The 22,780-nt window shown below is 38.7% G+C and overlaps 1 protein-coding gene across 2 annotated transcripts in view; it reads left to right on the forward strand.

Annotated features, from left to right (window-relative positions):
* FBLN7 (fibulin 7) overlaps positions 1-6,856 on the forward strand; it is an 85,288-nt gene extending 78,432 nt beyond the window's left edge. For both annotated transcript variants that reach the window (XM_020987533.2, XM_020987540.2), the window contains exon 8: positions 1,267-6,856. In XM_020987533.2, the coding sequence (XP_020843192.1) occupies positions 1,267-1,639 (373 nt within the window). In that variant the 3' untranslated portion in view covers positions 1,640-6,856. The remainder of the gene's footprint in view (positions 1-1,266) is intronic.
* The last annotated feature ends 15,924 nt before the right edge of the window (positions 6,857-22,780 follow it).

Here is a 22,780-nt window from a genome sequence, read left to right on the forward strand (position 1 = left end):
CTCTAATGGTCCAAATATAGACCACTATAGAATATAGATCTTGCTCATAAAATGGAGGCCCTTTGAAAGGAAGATATATACATATACAAACATGTTATATCAGTGTGTTGAGGACCTGTGGTTTTATTGAAGTAGGACTCCTCTTCACTGAAGCAGATTGCAACCCATCTAAACAAAGTCTCAGAAAGTAGCCTTGGAGGACAGGAAGAACTGGGCTCAAGACCTGTTTCTGACAAATATTTGTTATGTGTCCCTAGAAAAATTCCTTAACCTTTTAATGATTTAGACATTTCTCTAAGACTGTAACTTTCAGATGAGGTGCCAACTTGCACCTCATCTGACAATTCCCTATTATACCAATGAAGTCACAGGTCCATTCCCCATCCCTAGAGGCAACTAGGTGGCTCAGTGGGATAGAGTGCTGGACTTGAAGTTAGGAAGACCTGAGTTCAAATCCTGATTTAAACCCTTACTAACTCTGTGATACTGGGCAAGTCACTTAAGCACAGTCTGCCTCAGTTTCCTCATATGTAAAATGGAAATAATAATAGCACCTACCTTTTAGGGTTGTTGTGAGAATAAAATGACCTAATATTTTAAAGACATTTTGCCAGCTTTAGAGCTCTCTATAAATACAGCTATAAATGTTAGCTCCTCTTAGTTACATGAGTCTCAAAAAGGTTTAGTGACTTGACTATGGCCACATACTTAGTATCAGGGGCAAAATTTCAACCTAGGTCTTCTTGACTTTAAGTCCAGTGCTCTATGACACTATGCCGTGTTGCCAGTGTATGTATGCATATATGTATGTGTATATGTATGTACACACTGAAAAATAACACTGAGTATAGGCTACATTCATATTTTTATATAAGCTATATTTTGTGGGAAAGTGTGGCACATATAATAGTGGAACACCATCATCCCTGATGATATCTGATAACTTTTTTATTTGATGAGACAGTGGTAGAACAGGGAATCAAAGGGACTTCTTCACTCCACTACTCCTTTAAGTGAATTGAATATGCTTGTGTCCAGTTCATATTTATACAGATGTGGTAGAAGCATGGATAACCATTCTCTGGAATAAGGGGGTAGGAAATTGATGGGTTGGGACAAAATAAGTGTGTGTGTGTGTGTGTGTGTGTGTGTGTGTGTAGGTGGGGTGAAGTGATCATACTTTGGGAATCTATCCCAGTGTGCATGTGTATTAAAAAACCCCACCTGCCCTGGATCTTAAAACTTCATTGTTCCTTTGTTTTACAGCCAATGTGAACGCAACCCCTGCCCCATGGACAGTAAATCTTGTCACCATGCTCCCAAGACCATCTCTTTTCACTATCTTGCACTACCTTCCAGCCTGAAGACACCAATCACACTCTTCCGCATGGCTACAGCTTCAGCTCCTGGAAGGCCAGGGCCTGACAGCTTGCGCTTTGGGATTGTAGGAGGCAACAGCCGGGGGCATTTTGTGATGCAGCGCTCTGATCGACAGACTGGGGAGCTGATCCTCGTGCAGAGCCTGAAAGGGCCACAGACATTAGAGGTGGACGTTGACATGTCAGAGTATCTGGATCGCACCTTCCAGGCTAATCACGTGTCTAAGATCACTGTTTTTGTGTCACCCTATGACTTCTAAGAGGGCTATAGGGTTGGTCACAAGTACCAATAGCTCGGGATTGTTTCTCTTCACCAAAGACTCAGCTCTGGGCACTGGTTCTAAAGACCTCTTTCCTGTTCTTAACCAAACTCATACCTTAGCAGTGGAGACTTTTTGGTCACTGTAATGTCGCTGTTCCACATGATGGTGCTGAAGTGTCATCAAGACACTGACACCCCTGAATGGTTTCTGCCTTAATGCTCTTCTACTAGATTATGCACTAACCTTCTTAAGTCTGCCTCAGGAGATGGAGAGCTTCTTTAAAGACTGTGGGAATAGTAATGCTATTTGGAGTCAGTTGGGGGTAGGAAAGGGCAAAATATACTTTTCTGATGACCTTCAAATATTTCCTATGCTACAATAAAACCCTATAATAGAGTGCTTGCCAGCTTGTGGCTTTAGTAATGTTACAGGCTAGATCACATTTCCTCTATAAGTAGTGGAATATAATATGTCTCTCCTCCCCATAATGCTAAGAACCTTTAACATGGGTTCTATCTTTATCCCCCAACGCCACTTATGATGGAGTTCCCCTGTAGATATGAGAGCACACTAATCAAAGAAGCTAAGGATGATCTGGAATCTTCCTTATACTCCTTTGAACCAAGAAGACTAAATAATGCATCTATAACAGCTACAAGAGATCTTGATATTGCCAGATGAAAACACTCCCTGAGAAGCAGAGCTGTATATTCATAACCCCACTTTATGGCTGAAGAAACTGTTTCTGCTTTTCTGGCCTTTGCTCTTGGCTTTGGCCCATAAAAGAACATAGTACCCATTTAGATGCATTAATAAGGCCCTTGTCTTATTGGATTAGCTCAAAGAAGCCCATGAAAATGGGAAAGAATGCAAGCAAGCAGGATAAGGAGTTGATGAATGCTTGATTTTCATACAATAATCCCACTACCAAAGTCTGCATATATGATAGAATGAGAAGCCCATCATCTTGCCATTGATTTTTAAGGAAAAATGCTTCAGGTACCATTTTTCCCCATATGGTTGCCTCCCAACCATGAGTAAGTCAAAAGATGATACTTTCCAGGTGACTATTGAAAATACTAGAAAGGGAAAATTGATAATATTTGTGTATCCAAGAGATTTGTTTAACCTCATTACTGAAGTTTCATAGCATATCTTTTTTTAAGCTTTACAAGTTTGTCTTCAATGTATTTTGTTTAAGTTTTATCTGGTACTGAGAGGCAATGTGGCATAGTGTGATAAAGAATCAGAATCAGGAAGACCTGGATTCAAATACTGCCTTTAATACATACTGGATAAATGGCTCAGGCTCCTAGGCACCTGTCTAAAAATTGCGGAGAAGGTGCTGACTTACACTGGTAGAGGCAGTTTCCTTACCTAGATCTTTATAACAATGAAATCACAACTCTAATTGCTGTCCCTGTATATCTGGATCCGGAGACAATTCTACTATTGCCAGTGGAAGAATATAGGTATTACTGTGAGTCCTGGAGATGAGATGGTACTAATGAATACAAACATCTTTGTTTGTTACAATATGTTGGGCTATAAATGTGACTGTCCCATTGATGAATTGATTTTAAAATGCAAATTTTCTTCCCAAAAGAGTTTTGCTTGGAAAATGAGGCTCCCAGATATCATTGACTCATAGGTAAAACTTGCTTCTTGGAATTCTCCATTTTCTCATACTTGATTGGTGCCTCAATAAATTGTTTTGTGCTTTTCCAAATCATATAAGTTGGGAATTACAGATAAAATATGAAAAGGTTGCTTCCAATAAAGCACTTCTGCTTTTGCAAGTATTAAAGGCAATATTATTATCTATAAATGAAAAATAATCCCAATGATATATGAGGCAGCTAAAATAATGAATAACCATCCATATAACAGAATCTCTTCCCCCTCCACCCCCCATTTAGGTCTATCAAGGCCTTTAGTGGAAGGAAGAAGAGCTCATGTGGCCAATGAGGACTGTGTAAGATGAACTATCCTAGTACACTATCCAACTCAGATAACAATTTTTTAATGCTTTTCTCTTCCAGGAAATACCATCCACTTAGGAGGTTTCTAATATTGCTCCTTATAGCAGGACTCTCCTGTTTTTATATACATGTTGCTGGTGGTCCCCTCCAATCTCCTTTTCTACCATTAATGGAGAGACTTTGATAACACTGGGTAGGCCTGAAGTGAAATTTTGAGTTAGGCATTGTTTTGCCAATTCTGCCTTCCCACTTTTGACGCCTTTGCCATCCATTCATTCATTCAACAAACATTTGTTGAATTGCCATTTACCTGGGCTCTCCTGCATATCCTTGCCTGCTGGGGTCTCAGTTGGAGTATGGCACTTGGGTCTCTTCCCCTCAGAAGCACCCCAACCTGATAAATATTCTCCTGATTAATACCTCTCTGATGTCCCATTGGTCTGTGCTAGGTGAATGCTAGATAGTCTGATAAACTAGTGCATATTAATAGATGCTGATATTATCCTTCTTGAGGAATTATTTGAATTTTATTAGGCTTTTCTATACATAGTGCTTTAACTCAGGAGTGAATTAAGTGATGGGCATTTCAGACACTATAGGAGGCTGATGGAGGAGATATTTAGGAGTCAGATAGGCCTTTTTAACTCGCCAAAAATAATGCCACATGGACAATGAACAATTTTGTGTAGATGGAAGCCTATTTTTCTTGATCCTCACATTCTTGGAGCTGCCCACTAGTCTCCAGATTTTACCACACACTTTTCTTTTTCTCCCAGAGTGACAGCAGCTATATTTAGGGAGTAATGGGCATTCTGGTACTTGAGGCAATCTATGCCTCTCTTCATTATATTTCAGTTTACAATACAACCTCAGAAGGGGTTTGGGGTGGGATGTCACTACTACATCCTGTGGCTAGAGGGACTTCAGTGTTGTTCCACTTTTAGCTGATGCTGACAGCTCAATGCTATTGAACTGGTAAAGCCCATATATCCCATGAACTCAGTTCTTTGAAAGTCGAATCACTCATCTGTAAGCCATAAGAAAGAGCTGTACAAATGTCCCAGAGGAAAACTAGAGAACTTCAGAGGGAAAAAATTAATATAGATTATGGTAGTGATGGTCAGGGAGGCTTTTCTACCCAAATAAAAGAAAACCCAAAGTTACTACCTCTTATTAGGATAGTGGGTGTGGTCAGACAAACTTAGGAATTCAGATATATCCTCACCCAGTTGATGAGGCTGCCACACATCTAGCTAGAAGAAGCAGTTCTAAAATCAGAAAGTTCCAATGAATATGATGGCCTAAAAGTAACAGGTCATAGGACAACAGATTTTGAGTTGGATGGTTTGAATATAATGTCTCCTCTTACCAATTGCCTCTTTCAACCTTAATTTTTACTCCTTCCTAGTATTCAACAATACAATACTAGTCATTAAAGAAAACTTTAAAAGGCAGTATTTCTTGAGATCATTTAAAAATTCACCACAAAGTTGGGTTATTTAATTCAGATGAAAGGATAAAAGTTTCATCATCTGTATTCATTCCACACAAGCACAGGAATAAATATTGTCTATTTTTATTGATGAGAGTAGTCGGCTTTTTATGAGGGACACATTGAACGATTTCATTTTTTAAAGAAAGCTGGCCTAACAGTTCATTAAATCTGGCATACTTAGGTCTGTAGACAGATTGCAGAGAATCTATGAACTTGGATAAGAAAAAATAATAATAATTTTCACTAACGTCTAAATGAAAGTTTGTGTTTCCTTTGGTTATTAAAAAAGGCATCCATAGGCTTCAGTAGACTGCCAAAGCACTCCATGACACAAAAAAGGCTAAGAACCTCTGTCTTAAGGACTGAATTATGCTGCTACATATAACTGTCAATAAGAGAGCAGGAGGACCTCCACAAATTAATACTACGTGTGATCTCAATATTTCAACCTTCTCCCCTTGCCCAAGAAACCCTCCAGAATATTTTAACAGAAAAGTAAAAAGGTCTGAGTTGATTTTTGCCTCTTCTGCTTATTTTTGGCCTCTGTCTCTGGAAGACGTAAAATAACATTGAATGGATAAGGGACAGGAAGCATGAGGGGTCTGCACAATGTACAAATTGGAAAATTGGCTCTTAAGTAATGGAAAGCAGGCTGAGCTCTTGAAAGCCTTTTCTTTTTTCTTTTGAGATAAAAGCAACAACAACAACAACAAAAAAAACCCTCACAACCAAATCATTTTCTTTGTAAAAATTAAGGGGTTATAGTAAATGAGCTGAAAGGTCTCTTCCAACTCCAAATCCTGTGATCTAGGGACAAAATAATATTAAATCATTGTAATAAACTTGTTGGGTTCAGGGAAGGAACTTGAGGAAGGGTTATAAGAATATTACTTTGGTAGGCTTTAAGGGAATTGCAGATCAGCTATGAAAAGGTTGTTGCTGACAAACTGCTGCCTCTACTTCTTGTAGGTGTGGAAGGCAATATCATTATTTAGAAATGGCTATATTTTGGGCATGTGTTACAGAATCTTTTACTGTGTTCGTGTTCACTCACTTCGAGTGATGAATCAGTCTAGTCATGCTCTTGACTTGCCTCCCTGCTGTCAGTTGTTTGCCCCAAGTAGGACAGTCGAAGAATGAAGATTGGGGAAAAAGGAAGAATGCATTCAGTACTGTCAGCTCCTCAAGCACCAGCACAATTGTACCCAAAATTTAAGTGTTTGAGGCAGTTCAGTTGATCTGAAACTCTGAGACACCATCCCATGGTAGGGAGACTGACCCCAGGAAACTATGAGACTAATTTGGGGAAGATTTTCATAGGAGGGGGAGGAAGCAGAGTGGAGTATGCCAAGAAGGAACTTACCTTAGATGTGTCCGTGGTGGAGGAAGAAATGTCATCTGGGAGCTTCCTGTTTTAATTAATTATCTTGCTAAGTAGGTATTAAACTCCATTGTTTTCTGCACTTCAAGAAAGTGTAAATGCTGTAGGTGATCTCTAAATTTTGGTACCCTGGAACTAAACTTCCGTTGTCCCACCCTAGTTATAGTTCTTACCACTATCACCACCTTCAGCAATTAGATACATTCTGCTTGATTCTGAGAAGGTGCTCATTCATCTGTGTTTTTGTATATTAACTGCCGAACACTCCATTATGCATGTATATTTTTCACAAGTTATTTGACTAAATGAGAGGGTTTTGATGCAATGAAATAAAGAATAAAATAGTTTACATTTGATCTCCTTTTGAGGTTTATTCACAAAATGGTGCTTGTCTATAAAGGATGAACAGTTCAATTCAACAAACATTTATTAAGCAACTAATATATGTATGCCAGGATTCTAGTCATAGGAAATACGAAGATAGAAAGAAAAAATACCTGGCCTTGAGGAGTTTATATTCTACTTGAAAGCAGAGGTAATAACATGTACTTAGATAAGCATGGGAGTGATGAGGACAAAGGACAGATCCAGACAATGTGCTCTGGGAATATTTGAGGAAAAAGCATTTATAACTGGGAGGGGAGATATCCATGAATTGGCATCTGAAAGATAAGGACTCTGAGATGTGGAGATGAGAAAAGAATGTGTTTTGGGCAAGGGGGGGCTGGTCTGGGCAACTTCACTAATGCAGGAAATACAATGTGAGGTGTGAAGAATGGCTAGTAGTCTAGTTTGACTGGAATGTAGAGGGCTTGAAAAGGGGGTAATGTAAGCAAAGACTCTTAAAATAGGTTGGCCCAAATTATGTAAGGTCTTAAATGGCAGGAAGGATTTTGTAGTTTGTATTATAGGCAATTAAGAGCCACAGAAAGTTTGTGTTAAGACTTTTGCCTCAGCAAGATTATTTTAGAACCTGTGTGAAGGATGAATCAAAAGAAGAGAGACGGGGGCAGCTAGGTGGCACAGTGGATAGAGCACCAACCCTGGAATCAGGAGGACCTGAATTCAAATCTGTCCTCAGACACATAACACTCGCTACCTGTGTGACTCTGGGCAAGTCACTTAACCCCAACTGTCTCTCACACACAAAAAAAAGAACCCAAAAGAAGAGAGACAAAGTAAGGATTAAAAATGGGAATCTATGAAAAAATGGGAGGCCAACCAAGAAATGACAAAAGCCTAAAGTAGTGTGGTGGCCATGTGAGTGGATATAGGCAAGAGACATTGTAAATACAGAATTGATATAACTCGGCAAATGATTGACTCTTCCCTCGTTCCTGTACCACCCCCATCCAAAGATGATTCTGTGGTTTGGAACTTGGGTTACTGGGAGGATGGTAGTACCACAAGCAGAGACAGGGAACCTTGTGGGATCATGGAAAAACATGGTAGGGAGAACATGCTGAATTAAGTTTTGGACAGACTAAGTTTGATGGTGTATATCCAGATAGGGATGGCCAACAGACAGCTGCAGATGCAGGCCTGGTATTTAGGAGAGATATTAAGGCTCAATATGCATATTTTGGAGTCTTCTGTGTAAAGAGGATAATTAAAAGCATGTGAATATATGAGATCACTAAGGAAGAGAATATAAAGAGAAGAAAATATAGAATATTGTCTTGGGGGACACAAATACTGAGGTCATGGGAAATGGGACACAGAAGATTAAGAAGCAGCACTTAGCTAGGAAGACTGCTAGGACAAGGCATTGATATAGAAAACAAGTGAGGAGAAAGTATCTAGGTAGTTGTTGTTTAGTCATTTTTCAGTCACGTCTGACTCTTTGTAACCCCATTTGGGAGTTTTCTTGGCAAAGATAATGGAATGGTTTGCCATTTCCTTCTCCAGCTCATTTTACAGATGAAGAACTGAGGCAAGCAAGGTAAAGTGACTTGCCCAGGGTCACATAGCTAGTAAGTATCTGAGGCCATATTTGAACTCAGGGAGATGAGTCTTTCTGACTCCAGTTCTGGCACTCTATCCACTGTACCATCTAGCTGTCCCCAGTCTAGGTAGAGGATGTGGTTGACAGTGTCAAAAGCATCAGAATGGCCAAAGAAGATGAGTTGAGATTAGATAACATGAATTTTTAGTGGAACTTGTTGGCATAGTCTCTTGACTTCCTCCAGGAGTGATCGATAGTTTAAGAGGAGGAGAAGAGAAGGATGATATGGTTGATGGGAGTGATTCAGGGCTAAGGAAGTTAGAACAAGAGATCAAGGAATTTGGAGTAAAGAGAGGTCACTTCCTTTTTGAACAAGTTAACTATAGGCTCAAAACTAAAAAAATAAGTGAAGAGAAGATAGTGATGATGGAATAGAAAAGCTAGAGGGAATAGAAAAACTAGAGGGAATAGAAAAGCAAATTTCAGAATTCAAAATATTGAAGCTGAAGAGCTTTGGGTGGTAATGAGGTCTAAGGTGTGATGACACTTGTGGGTACATAGAGGACATTGTAGTTGAGATGATCGATGGTATCATTGTGCCAGAGTAACCTCATTTCTTTTTTTATTTTTAATGGTAGACTACTGCAAGGAAAAACGTCTTAGTGGATAAAGTTGACCTCAGAGTCAGAAAGATGTAGCTTCAAGTTCTGCCTTGGACACATTCTAGTAGCTTCTCAGCACAGTCCCAACATAAAGCATGGGTTTGGGGAAAGGATTTTTTTTTAAAATTTTTTTTATGATGATAATGGTAAGAAGATGATGACAGATAAAAGAGAAATGATGACTGCATTACCAATGGCCATCATAGAAGCAAAGAAGTATCAGAATCCAGCCATACTGAATTTTTCTAGTTAAATACAATTTATGAGGAACTATCCATTAAAACATCTGAATTCCTATTCTCTGATGATGTCTTTCCAAATGGACAGCTTGAGCAAATTAGCATGTCTGTTTTATGAGCACTATTCCACAATTCAGAGAGGATTAAAATAGTGTCTTCATAAGCACATTCATGAATCATCTTAAGGAACATGTGAAAAGTTCTAACAGGAAGGAACACTCTTGCATGGGAAGCCCAATGGCATCTGTATTTGGTTGCCTGTATGTTGGATTCTGATATTCACACAATGCAAATTATCAGTTCACCAAGGTTCTTCCACTGGAGGTGCTTCTGCTCCTCTCTCCTTGGGGATTGATAATTAATGCCAAGAAATCTCACCTCATCCCTTTCAAAGAATGGTGTCTTGCCTATTAGCAGAGGCAAACACTGAATTCCATAGTTTCAAGAAAGCCTTTGTTCGCCAACATTTTTATTTTCTGCAAATGTGCTCTACAGAGCTCTTTCTACCTTGAAAATACCACAGATGTAAGCCTACCAGTTGTTCCCTGGCCTCCTTGTTCTTGGGTTCCTTTCTGTCTGCAGAATAAATGTACAATCCTGTCTTCCAGAAGGGTGCAAATATTAACAGATACAACAGCGCTCTTCTCTATTGTTAGGCCAATGAATACATTCATGCTGTAGTAGAAACCTCTGACTGGTCTTCTCAGGCCCTCTTCTCTAGGACCTGGCCTCTTGAAGGAGGTATGATGTTTCATCATAAGGCATGTGAAGAATTAAATTAAATTCCTCATCAGTAGATTAGAGAATATGAAACAGTTTATGGGAGGTCTTTGCAAAGATGGAGTTGGGCAAATATCCTTAAAGTACCTTAGCCAGCAACAGAAACACAAGCAGCAAAATCTTATCAGAATTCATGTGGGCTTTTAAATAGAGGTATTCCATTCAACTCAATTCAACTCAATCAATTGAATCAGTGGAATATAAACTCTATAAGGGCAGGGACTGCTTTTTGTTTGCTTATTTTGTCTTTGTTGTGTCCCCAGTGATGAGGGCAGGGCCCAAGCCAAGATATTCACCCTTTGCCCCAAAGGGAATCTGACTCACAGACCCCAGACCCTCATCTCCCTTTGAAAGCCTTAGCTTTACCTTTTAATCTTATTCAGATGCGGCCTAAAAGCCTTAGGCTCCCTCTTGTCTATAGGCCCCAGAAAGGCCTTCCTTTGTCTCCTTTTGAAAGTCCTAGCCCCACCTTGATTTTGTGCAGATGGCTTTCAAACTTCTGCCTTCCTGTTCCTCCATTATCTATTCCCATTGTCTATTCAATCTCTCAGACCTCCCCAATCAGAATTGTTACCTAGACCCTTTACCCAACCCTCTTCTCTGGCCACCCAAAGTTACTTTAGTATTTAAGATCCACCTTGGCCCTCATGCAGATGCTGAGAATCTCAGGCCCACAAGGCTGAGAAGCTCTCATGCCCGCTTGTCCTTACAGGCTTCACCCGGCCTATGTGTTTTACCACCAATAAACTTTTCCTCTGGCTGAAGAAGATTTGAGTTGAATTCTTACAGGCAGGGCCCGGTACCTCGATCTTGGGGTCCCAGCACCCCAAAACCCCTAGACCTCTTCACCCAGCAACTAGCACAATGCCTTCCATGCAGGTGGTTGTTATTGTAATGGTGGTTGTTGAGGACCATGACATCAGGGTGGTGATGCCATGACTTGCAGGTAAACTTGATTTAAGTGAGGGAGGGTTGTACAAAGTCACCAGCCTTACTTTCTCCTCCTGAGCTATTTGGGTCCAGAGGTACAGATCAGAACAACTGGAGATGGCCTTAGAAGCAATAGGAGACCTTGGCCCTTTTAAGGTAGGGTCTTTAACAGGTCTCAGTTTGACTGAGGCAACACCCATTCAGTAATTAAGGCTAGGTGAGTAATAAGTCATAGAATGGCCTCTTTACCTAGGCAAAAAAAAAATCAATCTGGGAGGGGAATACCCTCAGGGTTTCTGACCAGAATAGAAACATTTGCTATTTACATTCACTCGGAGCCAATCAGAGCCCAAACAATGACCAGATGGAGCTTGGCTTTGGGACCTATTGTTGGTCATTCAATGATAGCCAGAGTGATTTGGGTTGAAGGTGTGGTCCTTAAGAAAAAAAGATTTCAGTGATCAAAATTTATATTTCTTTTGATAGGGCACATGCAGGTAAGTGTTTCTGCACAGAGGGAAGGAAGGAAGGAAGGAAGGAAGGAAGGAAGGAAGGAAGGAAGGAAGGAAGGAAAAGGAAGGAAGGAAGGAAGGAAAAAAGGAAGAGAAAGGAAGGAAGGAAAAAAGAAAGAAAGAGAAAGGAAGGAAGGAAGAAAGAAAGACAGAAAGAAAAAGAAAGAAATTCCAAGGGTAATATGTCACTCTGAACTCCTCACTTAATATAGTCCACCTCCCATTGTGTTAACCAATCAGAGTTGATTGCCATTCTTCTTCCAAAAGAACATATAAGTCCTGAGTCAGCCACTATGATTGTCTTTGGTCTAAGAGACAGCCAAATGACCATCTTTTTATTAATAATGTGCTGACCCTATTAATAAAATTATTAAATTACCCAGAAACTGTCTCTCAAAATTACTTTAATCACTACACTGTTCTTTCCAATTCTCTTGCCCTCACTTTAAGTGAAACTGCTTTTTGCCCTTATAATAACTTTACTAGATCAAGAGTAACAATCTCTTCTTATTCTCTCTATTATCTCTTTTCTGGCTGTATTCCATGCTTGTTACTGAAGAGGTCTAGGACTTTGGGGTGCTGCTGGGAACCCCAAGAATGTGATGCTGGGCCCTGCCTGAAAGAATTCAACTCAAATCTTCTTCCAGCCAGAGGAAAAGTTTATTAATGATAAATCACATAGGCCAGGTAATGCCTGTAAGGACAAGTGGGCATAAGAAAGTCTCAGCCTTTTGGGTGTGAGATTCTCAGCGTCTGAATGGGGGCCAGGGTGGATCTTATATAATACTAAAGTGACTTTGGCTAGCCAGAGGAGGGGTCTGGGAAAAGGGTCTGGGTGAGAATTCCAATTGGAATGTTTAAGAGATTGAATAGACAATGGGAATAGATAATGAAGGAACTGAAAGGCATCTGAATGAGATAAAAAAGGTGGGGCTAGGGCTTTCAAAGGGAGATGAGGGCCTAGGGCCTGTAAACAAATGGGAGCCAGATTCCCTTTGGGTCAAGGGGCAAAGACCTGGGGTTGGGTCACACCCCATCAGTACTACTCAGGCTGTACTGGTCAGTCATTTTACCAATGAGCTTGGTAGCAGCCTAAAATTGTTTATTTCCTTGTCCTTCCAATATACCCATCTTGCCACACCCTCATCTTGGCCAACACTCTCTATTGGCTTCTCCTGTTCTTGGGCTTTTGGAACAGTGGGAGGATGGGGTGAGAGAGGGAGGAGAATCATAATATGCTGATGAGGTCCAAAGTCATGCTACTTGGTTTCCAGATCTTTGCTACCACAAAAAGTCTTGCTATAAATATTTTGGTGTATGTGGGGATTTTCTTCTTGTCAATGACCTCCTTGGGTTATAAGCCTAGTAGCAGAATCTACGGACCAAAGGATATGGACATTTTAGTCACTTTATATACATAATTCCAAATTGTTTTCCAAAATGGTTTTATTGATTCACAGCTCTACCAGTAATACATCAGTGTGCCTATCTTCCCATAACCCTTTCAAGGTCAAATATTCTTATCTCTTGCCATATTTGACAACTTGCTGGGTGTGTTAAAACTTCAGAGTTATTTCGATTTGCAATTCAGTGATTTGGAGCATTCTTTCATATAGTTGTTAATTGTTTGCAATTCTTTTGAGAATTGATAGTCCATATCCTTTGACTATTTATCAATGGGAAAATGGCTTTTGGTATCATTATACATAAATGTGTATATGAGCTTACACTTTACCGGAGGGGACAACATGTAAACAACTAGGTATATATATATATATATATATAATATACATACACAAAATAATTAGAAGGCACTCTGAGAGGGGAAGGCATTAGCTGCTAGGGAAGGGAATCAGAAAAGGTCTTCTGGAATAGATGAGAAGCAGAGGAGAGGAAGCAGAGAATTGCATTGTGAAATACAGTGAGTTTAAAGGCAAGAAGACAGACCATAGAATGTTATGTTTCGGAACTTGCAAGCTGACCGGTGTTATGGAACATAGAGTTTAGGGAGGAGAGAAAAGTGTAAGAAAACTGGAAATGTAGGAAATAACCATATTTTGAAGCAATTTTGAAACAATTTATTGAATAGGGGGTGACATAATCAGACCTGTACTTTGGAAAAATCACCTTGGCATCTGAGTGGAGGATGGATTGGAATGGAGAGAAACTTGAAGAAGGGAGAACAGTTAGAAAGCTATTATAATAGTACAGGAAAGAGGTAATGAGGGCTTGTATAAGGGTGATGACTGTGTAAGAGGAGGTGAGAACATATACAAGAGATGCTGTGAAAGTAAAAATTATAAGATTTGTCAATAGTTTGGCTAATTTATTGAATCAGCAAACTGAACGTAGATCTAGGACAGGTTCTGCATATGGCCTAGCTGGGTCCAGAATTGAATAGGAAGAAGACAATAGGCCAGACTACATTTGGTTAAGTTGTTCAGTACTTTTAGGAATTCCAGGCTGCTTCCTAACACAAAAACTTGCGTTTTTAATAGCAGTGTTTATTTCCCTGGGATGCTTTTGCTCCTGTTATTAATTCCAGGGAAGCAGCATCAAACAATGAAAAGAACATTGATTCTGGAGTTAAAGGATCTGTGATCCTATGGCACATAAGGCCTTCCCTTTCCATTTCCATCTGTTAAAATTTTTTCTGTCCTTTAAGACTCAGCTCTTCCATCGATCCTACTCTGAGCCCCTAAGCTCACAAAAAGCAGACAAATGAGAGAATGTATACAGATTATGTAGAGCATTGTACTGATCATAGTTCTTACAATTTTCAAAGCTGCTTGTTTTTATCATGTTATTATATGAATTATTCTCCTGGTTCTGCTAATTTCATTCTTCATTAGTTGATAAAAGTCCTCAAAATTATTTGTTATAATATTGATGGTATAGTTTTAAACTGTTCTGGGGTTCTGCTCACTTTGTATCAGTTTATATAAGTCTTTCCATGTTTTAGGGACCTTAGAGGTCATGTAGGACAACTCCCTATCATCTCACAATAGGAAACTGAGGATCAGAGAGGGTAAATGGCTTGTCCAGTCTAGGGTCACTCATGAGGAAGAGATGGGGTTTGGATCCTCATCTTTTGACTCCACATCCTTCACTCTTTCCACTGTATCATGCTGTTCCCTTTGCTTCAGACTCCTCACTTCTGCCTCTGAGTTTCCCTGGCTTACCTCAAGACTTGGTTCAAATCCTACCCTCTTCAGGAGACCTTTCTGGCACTCTCCTCTGCACCTCCCCGCCCATGTCTTCCTTATGGTATTACTTTCCATTCTGATGTACATGGTTATTTGCATGTTGTCTCCCACATGAGCGTGTGTGATCCTTGATCCAGTACTCACTCCCAGGAATGAAAATCCTCATAGGATTGACTTGAGCGGGAAAGGACATATCCATCATTTCAGGGGCTTTGAAAGAAAGGACTTTCTTTTCTCTTTGGCTCCAGTGTATATTACTGTTTTCTATAGAATAAGAGAGGGATGATTTGTCTGATTATGTTTGCAGGCCTCAAGGTTAATCCAGGACTGGGAAAAGAGTCTAAATTCTTTTCTTATCCCTGGAGAAGTATGAAATTATAGCCTGAATTATACTGGTTGATCCCTCTTATTTCATTTTGCCCAGCCTAATATATCATTAGCAGTTGTAAAATTAACCATCTACACTGAAAAAAAAAATTCAGGTGTAGTGTCTGACTCCATGGTTTCCTGCTACTGTGAATGAAAGCAAATTGACTATGCAGCCTGTCTGAGGCATTTCCCTCTGACTCTGGATTCAACTGCTATTGAGGTAATCAAGTGACTTTCTTGTTCTCAGATTACACGATGGAAGGGAAAGGCAGTATTGAGGTGGGAAGTGGCATACTGAAGGGAAAGTATTTGCCTTTGGAGCGACAGTCAGTGTTTCTCTTGATTTTCCAGTGTGAATGTGACTCCTTATGTTCCAAATTGGTGGACCCAGAAAGTACACTCTATGACCCCAGAAAAAGTTGTAGAACATGTTTAGAGAAATAGTTTCCTCATCCAAAAAAAAAAAAAAGGAGTTAGACAAGATGTTCTCTGTGTTCTGGCTGTTAATAGACATTAAGAAACTTTATTTTATGGACTATTTACTCATCACGTATTCAGTGCTAATGATAAATATTTGCATGATGACCATCATGAAAATAATTGCTGCTTAAGCAACTCCATTAGTCGCTGAGGATGGAATGGTAGGAAAATTCTTGGAAAAACTTGATAAGATACTCTAAAGTAAATGAACTTCTAATAGCTAGTTAAATTCAAAGGTGAAAAAGTGAGGTGTGAGAGAGAAAAAAATGGTTAAGTATGCTTCAAAAAGAAGGAATAAGAGAGGTCAAAGACTTGTAGATCACATAAGCCTCATGCCTCTATATTATAATTACTTTCTTTGAGGAATAATTGGTACACACTAGATATATCGAGCAGCAAATAACACCATAAAATTAGATTACAATTTAATAGATGGGAAAAGACTTGTTATTGATGGAGAGTTATCCCTGTCTATATAGTCATCCCATCAGACATACCTCAGATCTAAGATCAAAATTAATTTTAAAAAAGCAATAATAACAATGAGAAAAGAATATGACACACAGTTAAGAAGATTTAACTCTGAATTCTTTAAACGAGCAATTGGAAATAAAAAATGGAAAATGTACAACAGAAATGATATTAGTACTAAATGTAATAACTTTATCCAGATGTATAATCAATGGAAATAAATCACCACAACAAAGTGACCAAAAGAGCCCAGAAAATTCTTTAGTTAGAAAACTTTGACTTAGTTGTCAGATTAAAAGAAGTAGTTAGAATATAAACTTGTTTGTAAAAATGTACAAAGGAATATTATAGGAAATTATGAATAACATGGTTTTATAAAGAAGGGAAGAATATTAGAGGGAAAAAAGCAGTTTAAAGAAAAGTTGGAAAGAAATCCGATTAAGCAAGTAACTACCAACAGCATTTGAGGATGAAAGTGGAAAGAGAATTACAGAAAGAAGAAAGATGGAAAAGATCTGCAAGAGTTATTATAGAAACCTTATCTACATGAAGGATGGAGGAATTACAGCATTTGGACCCTAAAAATCAGTGTTGCATATGTTGGTAGAAATGGCACTAAAGAGAAAACAAAACACTAAAAACAGCCAGATTTGACCAAGTATATGTGGAAAAGATCTGTTTTGGAGATGATACATTGTGAGCATGTCAAGGGACTAATGTTGAGGGGGAAAAAACCAAAGGCGTAAAAACCTCAGACCTTAATACTGAAAAAGCCAACCCAAGAGAATATTTACAACAGCAATAACAATGCTAGCTAACATTTATCTAGTGCTTTAAGGTTTACAAAATTCTTTCCATACATTTTCCCAACTGATCTTCACAATGACCCTCTGAAGTAGGTATTATCATTAGCCCTATTATAAAGATGAGAAAACAGGCTAAAAGATTTGCACAGTCACACAGCTAGTAAGTATCTCAGCCTTTTGACTTATAGACCTACTCTCCCACCTATATGAAATCTTTATGAAAGTCATCTCTACACAAATTAGGGGTATTTTTAATATTAGTAGTGAACAATCAGGCTTTATTAAATTTATATTCAATAATGGACTATATTTTTACCAAAATTCAATGCTGTGTAATTATAATAATCAAATTTGATCCTGAAGAAGAGATAAAAAGATGTATCTCCCTTTCTTCTTTGCAAGGGTGAGGGACAATAGGTATGGAATATTTAATATTCTGTCAGACTTATGTAACAATGGTACAGCAGAAGGTACTAGATCCTTTCTTCCTCCTTCTTTCTGGAAGAGGTGGAGCTTAATCTCATGCAGGCTTTAGCTTTCAGAACTTGCTGGTCTCCTCCTCTTCCCCCTTCCTTTGTGGCTCAAGGTACTAAATATTTAATTAGCCACAATAATTCACTTCGGTTCAAGCATTGTTTGGTGGAATCACTGTATTTGGAGTTGTCTAAGAGCAACATAATTGCCCTCAGTTCCATATAGTCTCTTTTTCTTCTCTCTTAGGGAATTTATAGCAGACAAAAAATTATTTATCCAATTATAATAGCTTAGAGACCCTAGTTAGGAAAATTCCTAATATTCAGATGGAAGTTTGGCTTTTTGCCCTAATTTAAATTTTGTTTCTTTCCAGCTAGCTTCTTTACATTTGGGGGAAAATTGGGATACAGAAAATGCTTAGGTGGAAAAAAAAATGAGCAGAATATATGATTGTACCTGGTACTGGACTCACATAGGTAGGGGAAATTGAGGAAAGAATGGAGCTTTTGGAATTTCTCTTTAGTCCTTGAAGCTGCCAGCAGTATGTCTGGCAGCTTCTGTCTTGGTCCTCTGTATTAAGATGGCTATTGGGGCCTGATGACCCACCTCAATTTTTCCTTTCTCTACTATAACTCAGTTCTCCTTTTACCTGTTGCCTCTGCATCACTGATTCTTTCCAAATCAGCCTGTCAAGTTCTGGGTGGGACTGGGGATATCATTTCTCTTTCCTTTCTACTTCACCTTTTCTCTTTTCAGACTTAGTTCCTGAGAGGGATTCAGTAATTTACCCAAGGTCACATAGGTAGTCATCGGCATAGGCAGAACTTGAACTGAGGTCTCGCAACTCCAAATTCAATGTTCTTATACCACATTGTGGCTTGAAATGAACTGTTACACTTCTACTCTTTTCTTTTACAGCATCAAATCTGTAGTTATATTTGAAAGAAATTCTTCTCAGTGAGATGTCTCTGATTCTTCTCTGTTGGAACACAGCCTTTTCTTTTGTTTTAACACTTTCCAATCCAGGGAAGACTTGGGCACAAGAGAAAGGTTAAAGTAAAATCTCTGTGACAAAAATGGGTGAAAATGTTTAATCTACATGCTTAGCTACAGGAAGTCTACAAAGCCTAGAACCACTCCAGTGTACAAAGGGATGAAACCAAAAAGTGGTGGAATGGATAAAATAAGGAACTCACTTGGGGATTGTATCCTGAGGGATTTCATTCATACCCTCTCCACTCACACCGGAAATGGAAAAGGGAACATTTCTTTGTGGCACAAGGACAGACATTCAGTCTCCAACACCACCAAGAATTCACAGGGACCAAGATTTCTTCTTACATGTTCTGAAATGACTGTTTTATGGGCATTTGGCTGAAATAAGGAGCTTTACTGTTGACTTAAGGTTTACCTAACTGAGTTTAGCTACATAAGGAAGTTTCAATTGGCTGGAGCTCCCCAGACATATGGAAGATAGAGAATGGCTGGTTTGTCAGCCATGGTAGGAGCTGAATCACCAATTTGTTCAGGGAACCCATGATTAAAGTTTAGTTTATGCTATTATGTAACAAAAAATACCTGCCAAAAACACAGCCAGGAAAATAAATCTGAAATATTTGTATGTAGGATACAGCTGGGATACAAAATTTGTATTTATTGAAGACTTATGGGACAGTATACAGCTGGGATACAAAACTTGTATTTATTGAAGACTTATGGGACAGTAAACAAGGCTGCATCTCTGGAATTCTTAAAAAAAAAAAGGTGTTCTCTCAATCCCCACCATTTTTGTGGAGGAAAGGAGGATTTGAAGTGTTTATGAAATTTAATTCAACTCAACAAGCATTTCTTAAGTGCTTACTGTGTGATTCTCTGAGCTAGGTGCTAAGGATTTGAAAGCAAAATGAAAAACAGGCTCTTCTCTCAAGGAGTTTACATTCTACTGGAACAAGCAGAGGCATTCTTGGTACTGGTTTATGTTATCTTTCCCAGAATTGAGTCCATCTCCCCACTTCTATGGTTTTCACTCAACACTCTGGGTAGAATTTTCTAGGTGAAGAAAGAAGCTTTTAACAGAGGAAAGGATTGGATACTGTTCTGTATTAATACTTAGGTAACTAGGAGTTGAACCAGGCATGCCAAAGCTGCCCTTCCTGTTTCTTGCCATATGTGACTTAGCTCTAGGGCACCCTGGAGATTCTGGAATCCCTGATTACTTCCACTGACCATGAATGTGGCTTCAAAGTTAAAAGATTTTTGGGACAGCTAGGTGGCACAGTGGATAGAGCACAGGCCCTGGATTCAGGAGGACCTGAGTTCAAATGTGGCCTCAGACACATAACACTTACTATCTGTGTGACCCTGGGCGAGTCACTTAACCCCATTGCCTAGCCAAAATAATAATTATAATAATAATAACAAAGTTAAAAGATTTTTACTTTCTGAGATGACAAAGCAATCCTCTCATTGATCACTGAACTGGAAGAAGCCAAGAGTCCTTCTTCCCAACATACCCAAAGGTCACACTTGTCCAGATGCAGCTCTGTGCATACCTTGTTTAATCCCTGTTCACACCTGTCATAAAACAATTTTTTCTAGTGTGAGTCTAGAATAATATTAATATCCTAATTTTTTGCAGTGCTTTCTAGTTACAAAACACTTTGCACATTGTCTCTTTTTTGTCACTTTCACTTTTATTTATTTTTTAATATTACACACAGTAACAGATTACTCCCACTTTGTGAAAGTTTTTTCGTAACAAGGCAAAATAGTTACGTAAAACTAATAATATGATCTCATCTGAAAGAGTATGCAACATTTCACATCTGTAGCACCCTCCTACATTTCTGTTTTTAAACATGAAGAGAAATCTACTTTTGCTCCCTCCCACCCCTCCACTTCATTTAAAAAGAAGAAATTTCTTGCAACAAATATGCATAGTCAAACAAAATAAATTCCCCTAATGGTTGTATACATGTGCATTTGTGTGTGTGTGTGTGTGTGTGTGTGTAAATAAAGTCTCATTCTGTATCCTAAATCCATCACCTCTCTGTAATGGGTACCATATTTCATCATCAACCCTCTGGAATCATGAATGGTCATTGTGTTAATTATATCTCTTACAGCTTCCAAAGTTTTTTGTCTTTACAGTGTTGTCATTGTATAAATTGTTCTGGCTTTGCTCATTTCATTCTTTATCAGTTTATAAATGTTCTCAAATTGTTCATTTTTTTAATACTGATGTTAAAGTGTAAATTGTTCTTCTGGTTTTGCTTACTTTACTTTGCATGAGTTCATATAAATCTTTCCATATCTTTTTGAAATTGTCTATTTCCTCATTTGTAATAGCACAACGTAGTTTCTCTTATGAATTTCACAACTACTTGAGGGAAGTCATGCAATTATTACTATCCCCATTATGAGGGAGTGAAGGTTCAGAGAGATTGCATCCAAGGTCACACAGGTAGGGACCCCTCCTCTCCAACCAGAGTCCATCTAGTCACACTGGTGACCAAAAATATCTTCTGCAACTTTGCTGCCAATTCTGCTTGCAGAACGCTAGCTCTCTTCTATTCCCCAAGGCAGTACATTCTACTTGTCAGGAAGTTTTTCCTTACAAACTCCAATTCAAAACTAAAACTCTTCCTGACTCAATCCAATGCTTTTCCCTTTTTACTGTACTGCCTTTCTGAAAATGAAGATCATTGTTGAACAAGGCTATAGTTAGAGTACTTGAATGAAACTGTTAGAAAACAAAACCACATCCCCAACTTAAATGTTAAATATTAAAACTTGAGTGATGAAAGCACAGACCAAATTTTATCTCCATATCAGTGCATCTGCAGGGGCTTCTGTTTTCATAATTATTTTAATCATTCCCAGACTATCCCATCAGGTAAAGACTGGTCTTATGAAAACATGGGCAAAGCATTTTAGAGACAAAAGGGGACAAAACAGAGTCATACAGGAGCTTGACATACCTCTGTTCATCAGTAATTAAGTGGATCTGTGATTTTATCAACATAGGTACTCCATGTATACCTTCTTATTCTGTGACTCTTGGCTATGTCCTTCCATAATGCTTTAGCACGCGGTACGCTTTCTTTTAGATCTTTAACATCATTCAGGCTAGCCATCTGTCATCCCTTGTTTCCTATACATGGCTATTTCACCTCTCTTTCCAATCACATATATTCTGGTTGATGTTTATTATTCCACTTCTTGCACAAAAGTCATCATTAGTAATATACCACAGCCTATTTATGTACATGAAGTATCACCTATATTTCACAAAAATAAATAAGAAATAGTCACTTTATGAGTTGAATTTGAACACTGGCTATGTAATTCCCAGTCTCATCCTACATCAATATTTTTTTTAAAGAGGTACAGGCACACTTTATCATGCATAATTAATTGGTTCCACGAAAGTATAATATTAGGTGAAATAACATTATCAGGGATGATTAGTTTCATAGGAATAGGAATTGACAGAGTGCAGGTAGAATCTTCTGGGTTTTAGAAAGATTTGAGATGATCAAACTAGAGCAGGTTGAAGACAATTTGAGTTTACAACGGGGGGAGAGCGTCCAGAGAAGTCCCATAGATCTCATAACTGGGAAGGGAAAGAAGCTTCCTGGCTAGAAATGACACTAAGCTAGCTGGGTGAAAGCATGAGCTATCCAATGGTCTTAATACTGCTGGGAGGAGTCAGAATGAGGACTGAGTTATGTTAGTCTCAGGCAACTGTCTACTTCAAGAGAGTGGGGTTGAGAATGTTATGGCAGAATTTGGTTATGCTATTTTAATGAGATTTTTTGTAAGTTTGTGTAGGGTTCATCTGCATTGAGTATCATGGGATTCTCTCTCGGGCAAAGTCATAGAAACTTTAAGTAAGAAGATATTAATACTGAAGGAAAAAGAACAAAGGGCTGGAAATAAAATGATTGTGAAGCTAAGAAAGATTAAGGAAACAAGAAGCATTTATTAAGCTCCTATTATATGCTAGGCACTGTGCTAAGCACTTTTATAAATATCATCTCATTTGATGCTCACAACAACCCTGGGAAGTAGATGCCATTATTATCCACATTTTACAGTTAAGAAAATTGGGGCAAACAGAAGTTAAGTAATTTGATCAGTCACTCAGTCAGTAAGTATCTCAGGGTGGATTTGAACCCAGGTGTTCTTAATTCCAGGCCTAGGACTCTATCCACTTTGCCACCTAGCTACCTCTGAGGACCTATGGTCTTCGAAATGAAGGGATTTTGCAAAGAGAAAGAGTTAGTGTTCTTTAGCCTTTCCTTTTAGGGCCATACATTGCAAAGAATCTATGCTTCAGATTCTCTACCTGGTTATCCAGTTCAGGGAAGGATTAACTGACCTTGTGCACATCCACTGTTCTTG

The sequence above is a fragment of the Phascolarctos cinereus genome, unplaced genomic scaffold (assembly GCF_003287225.1).
Source record: "Phascolarctos cinereus isolate Bilbo 61053 unplaced genomic scaffold, phaCin_HiC Scaffold_2;HRSCAF=192, whole genome shotgun sequence".
NCBI classification, from domain to species: domain Eukaryota; kingdom Metazoa; phylum Chordata; class Mammalia; order Diprotodontia; family Phascolarctidae; genus Phascolarctos; species Phascolarctos cinereus.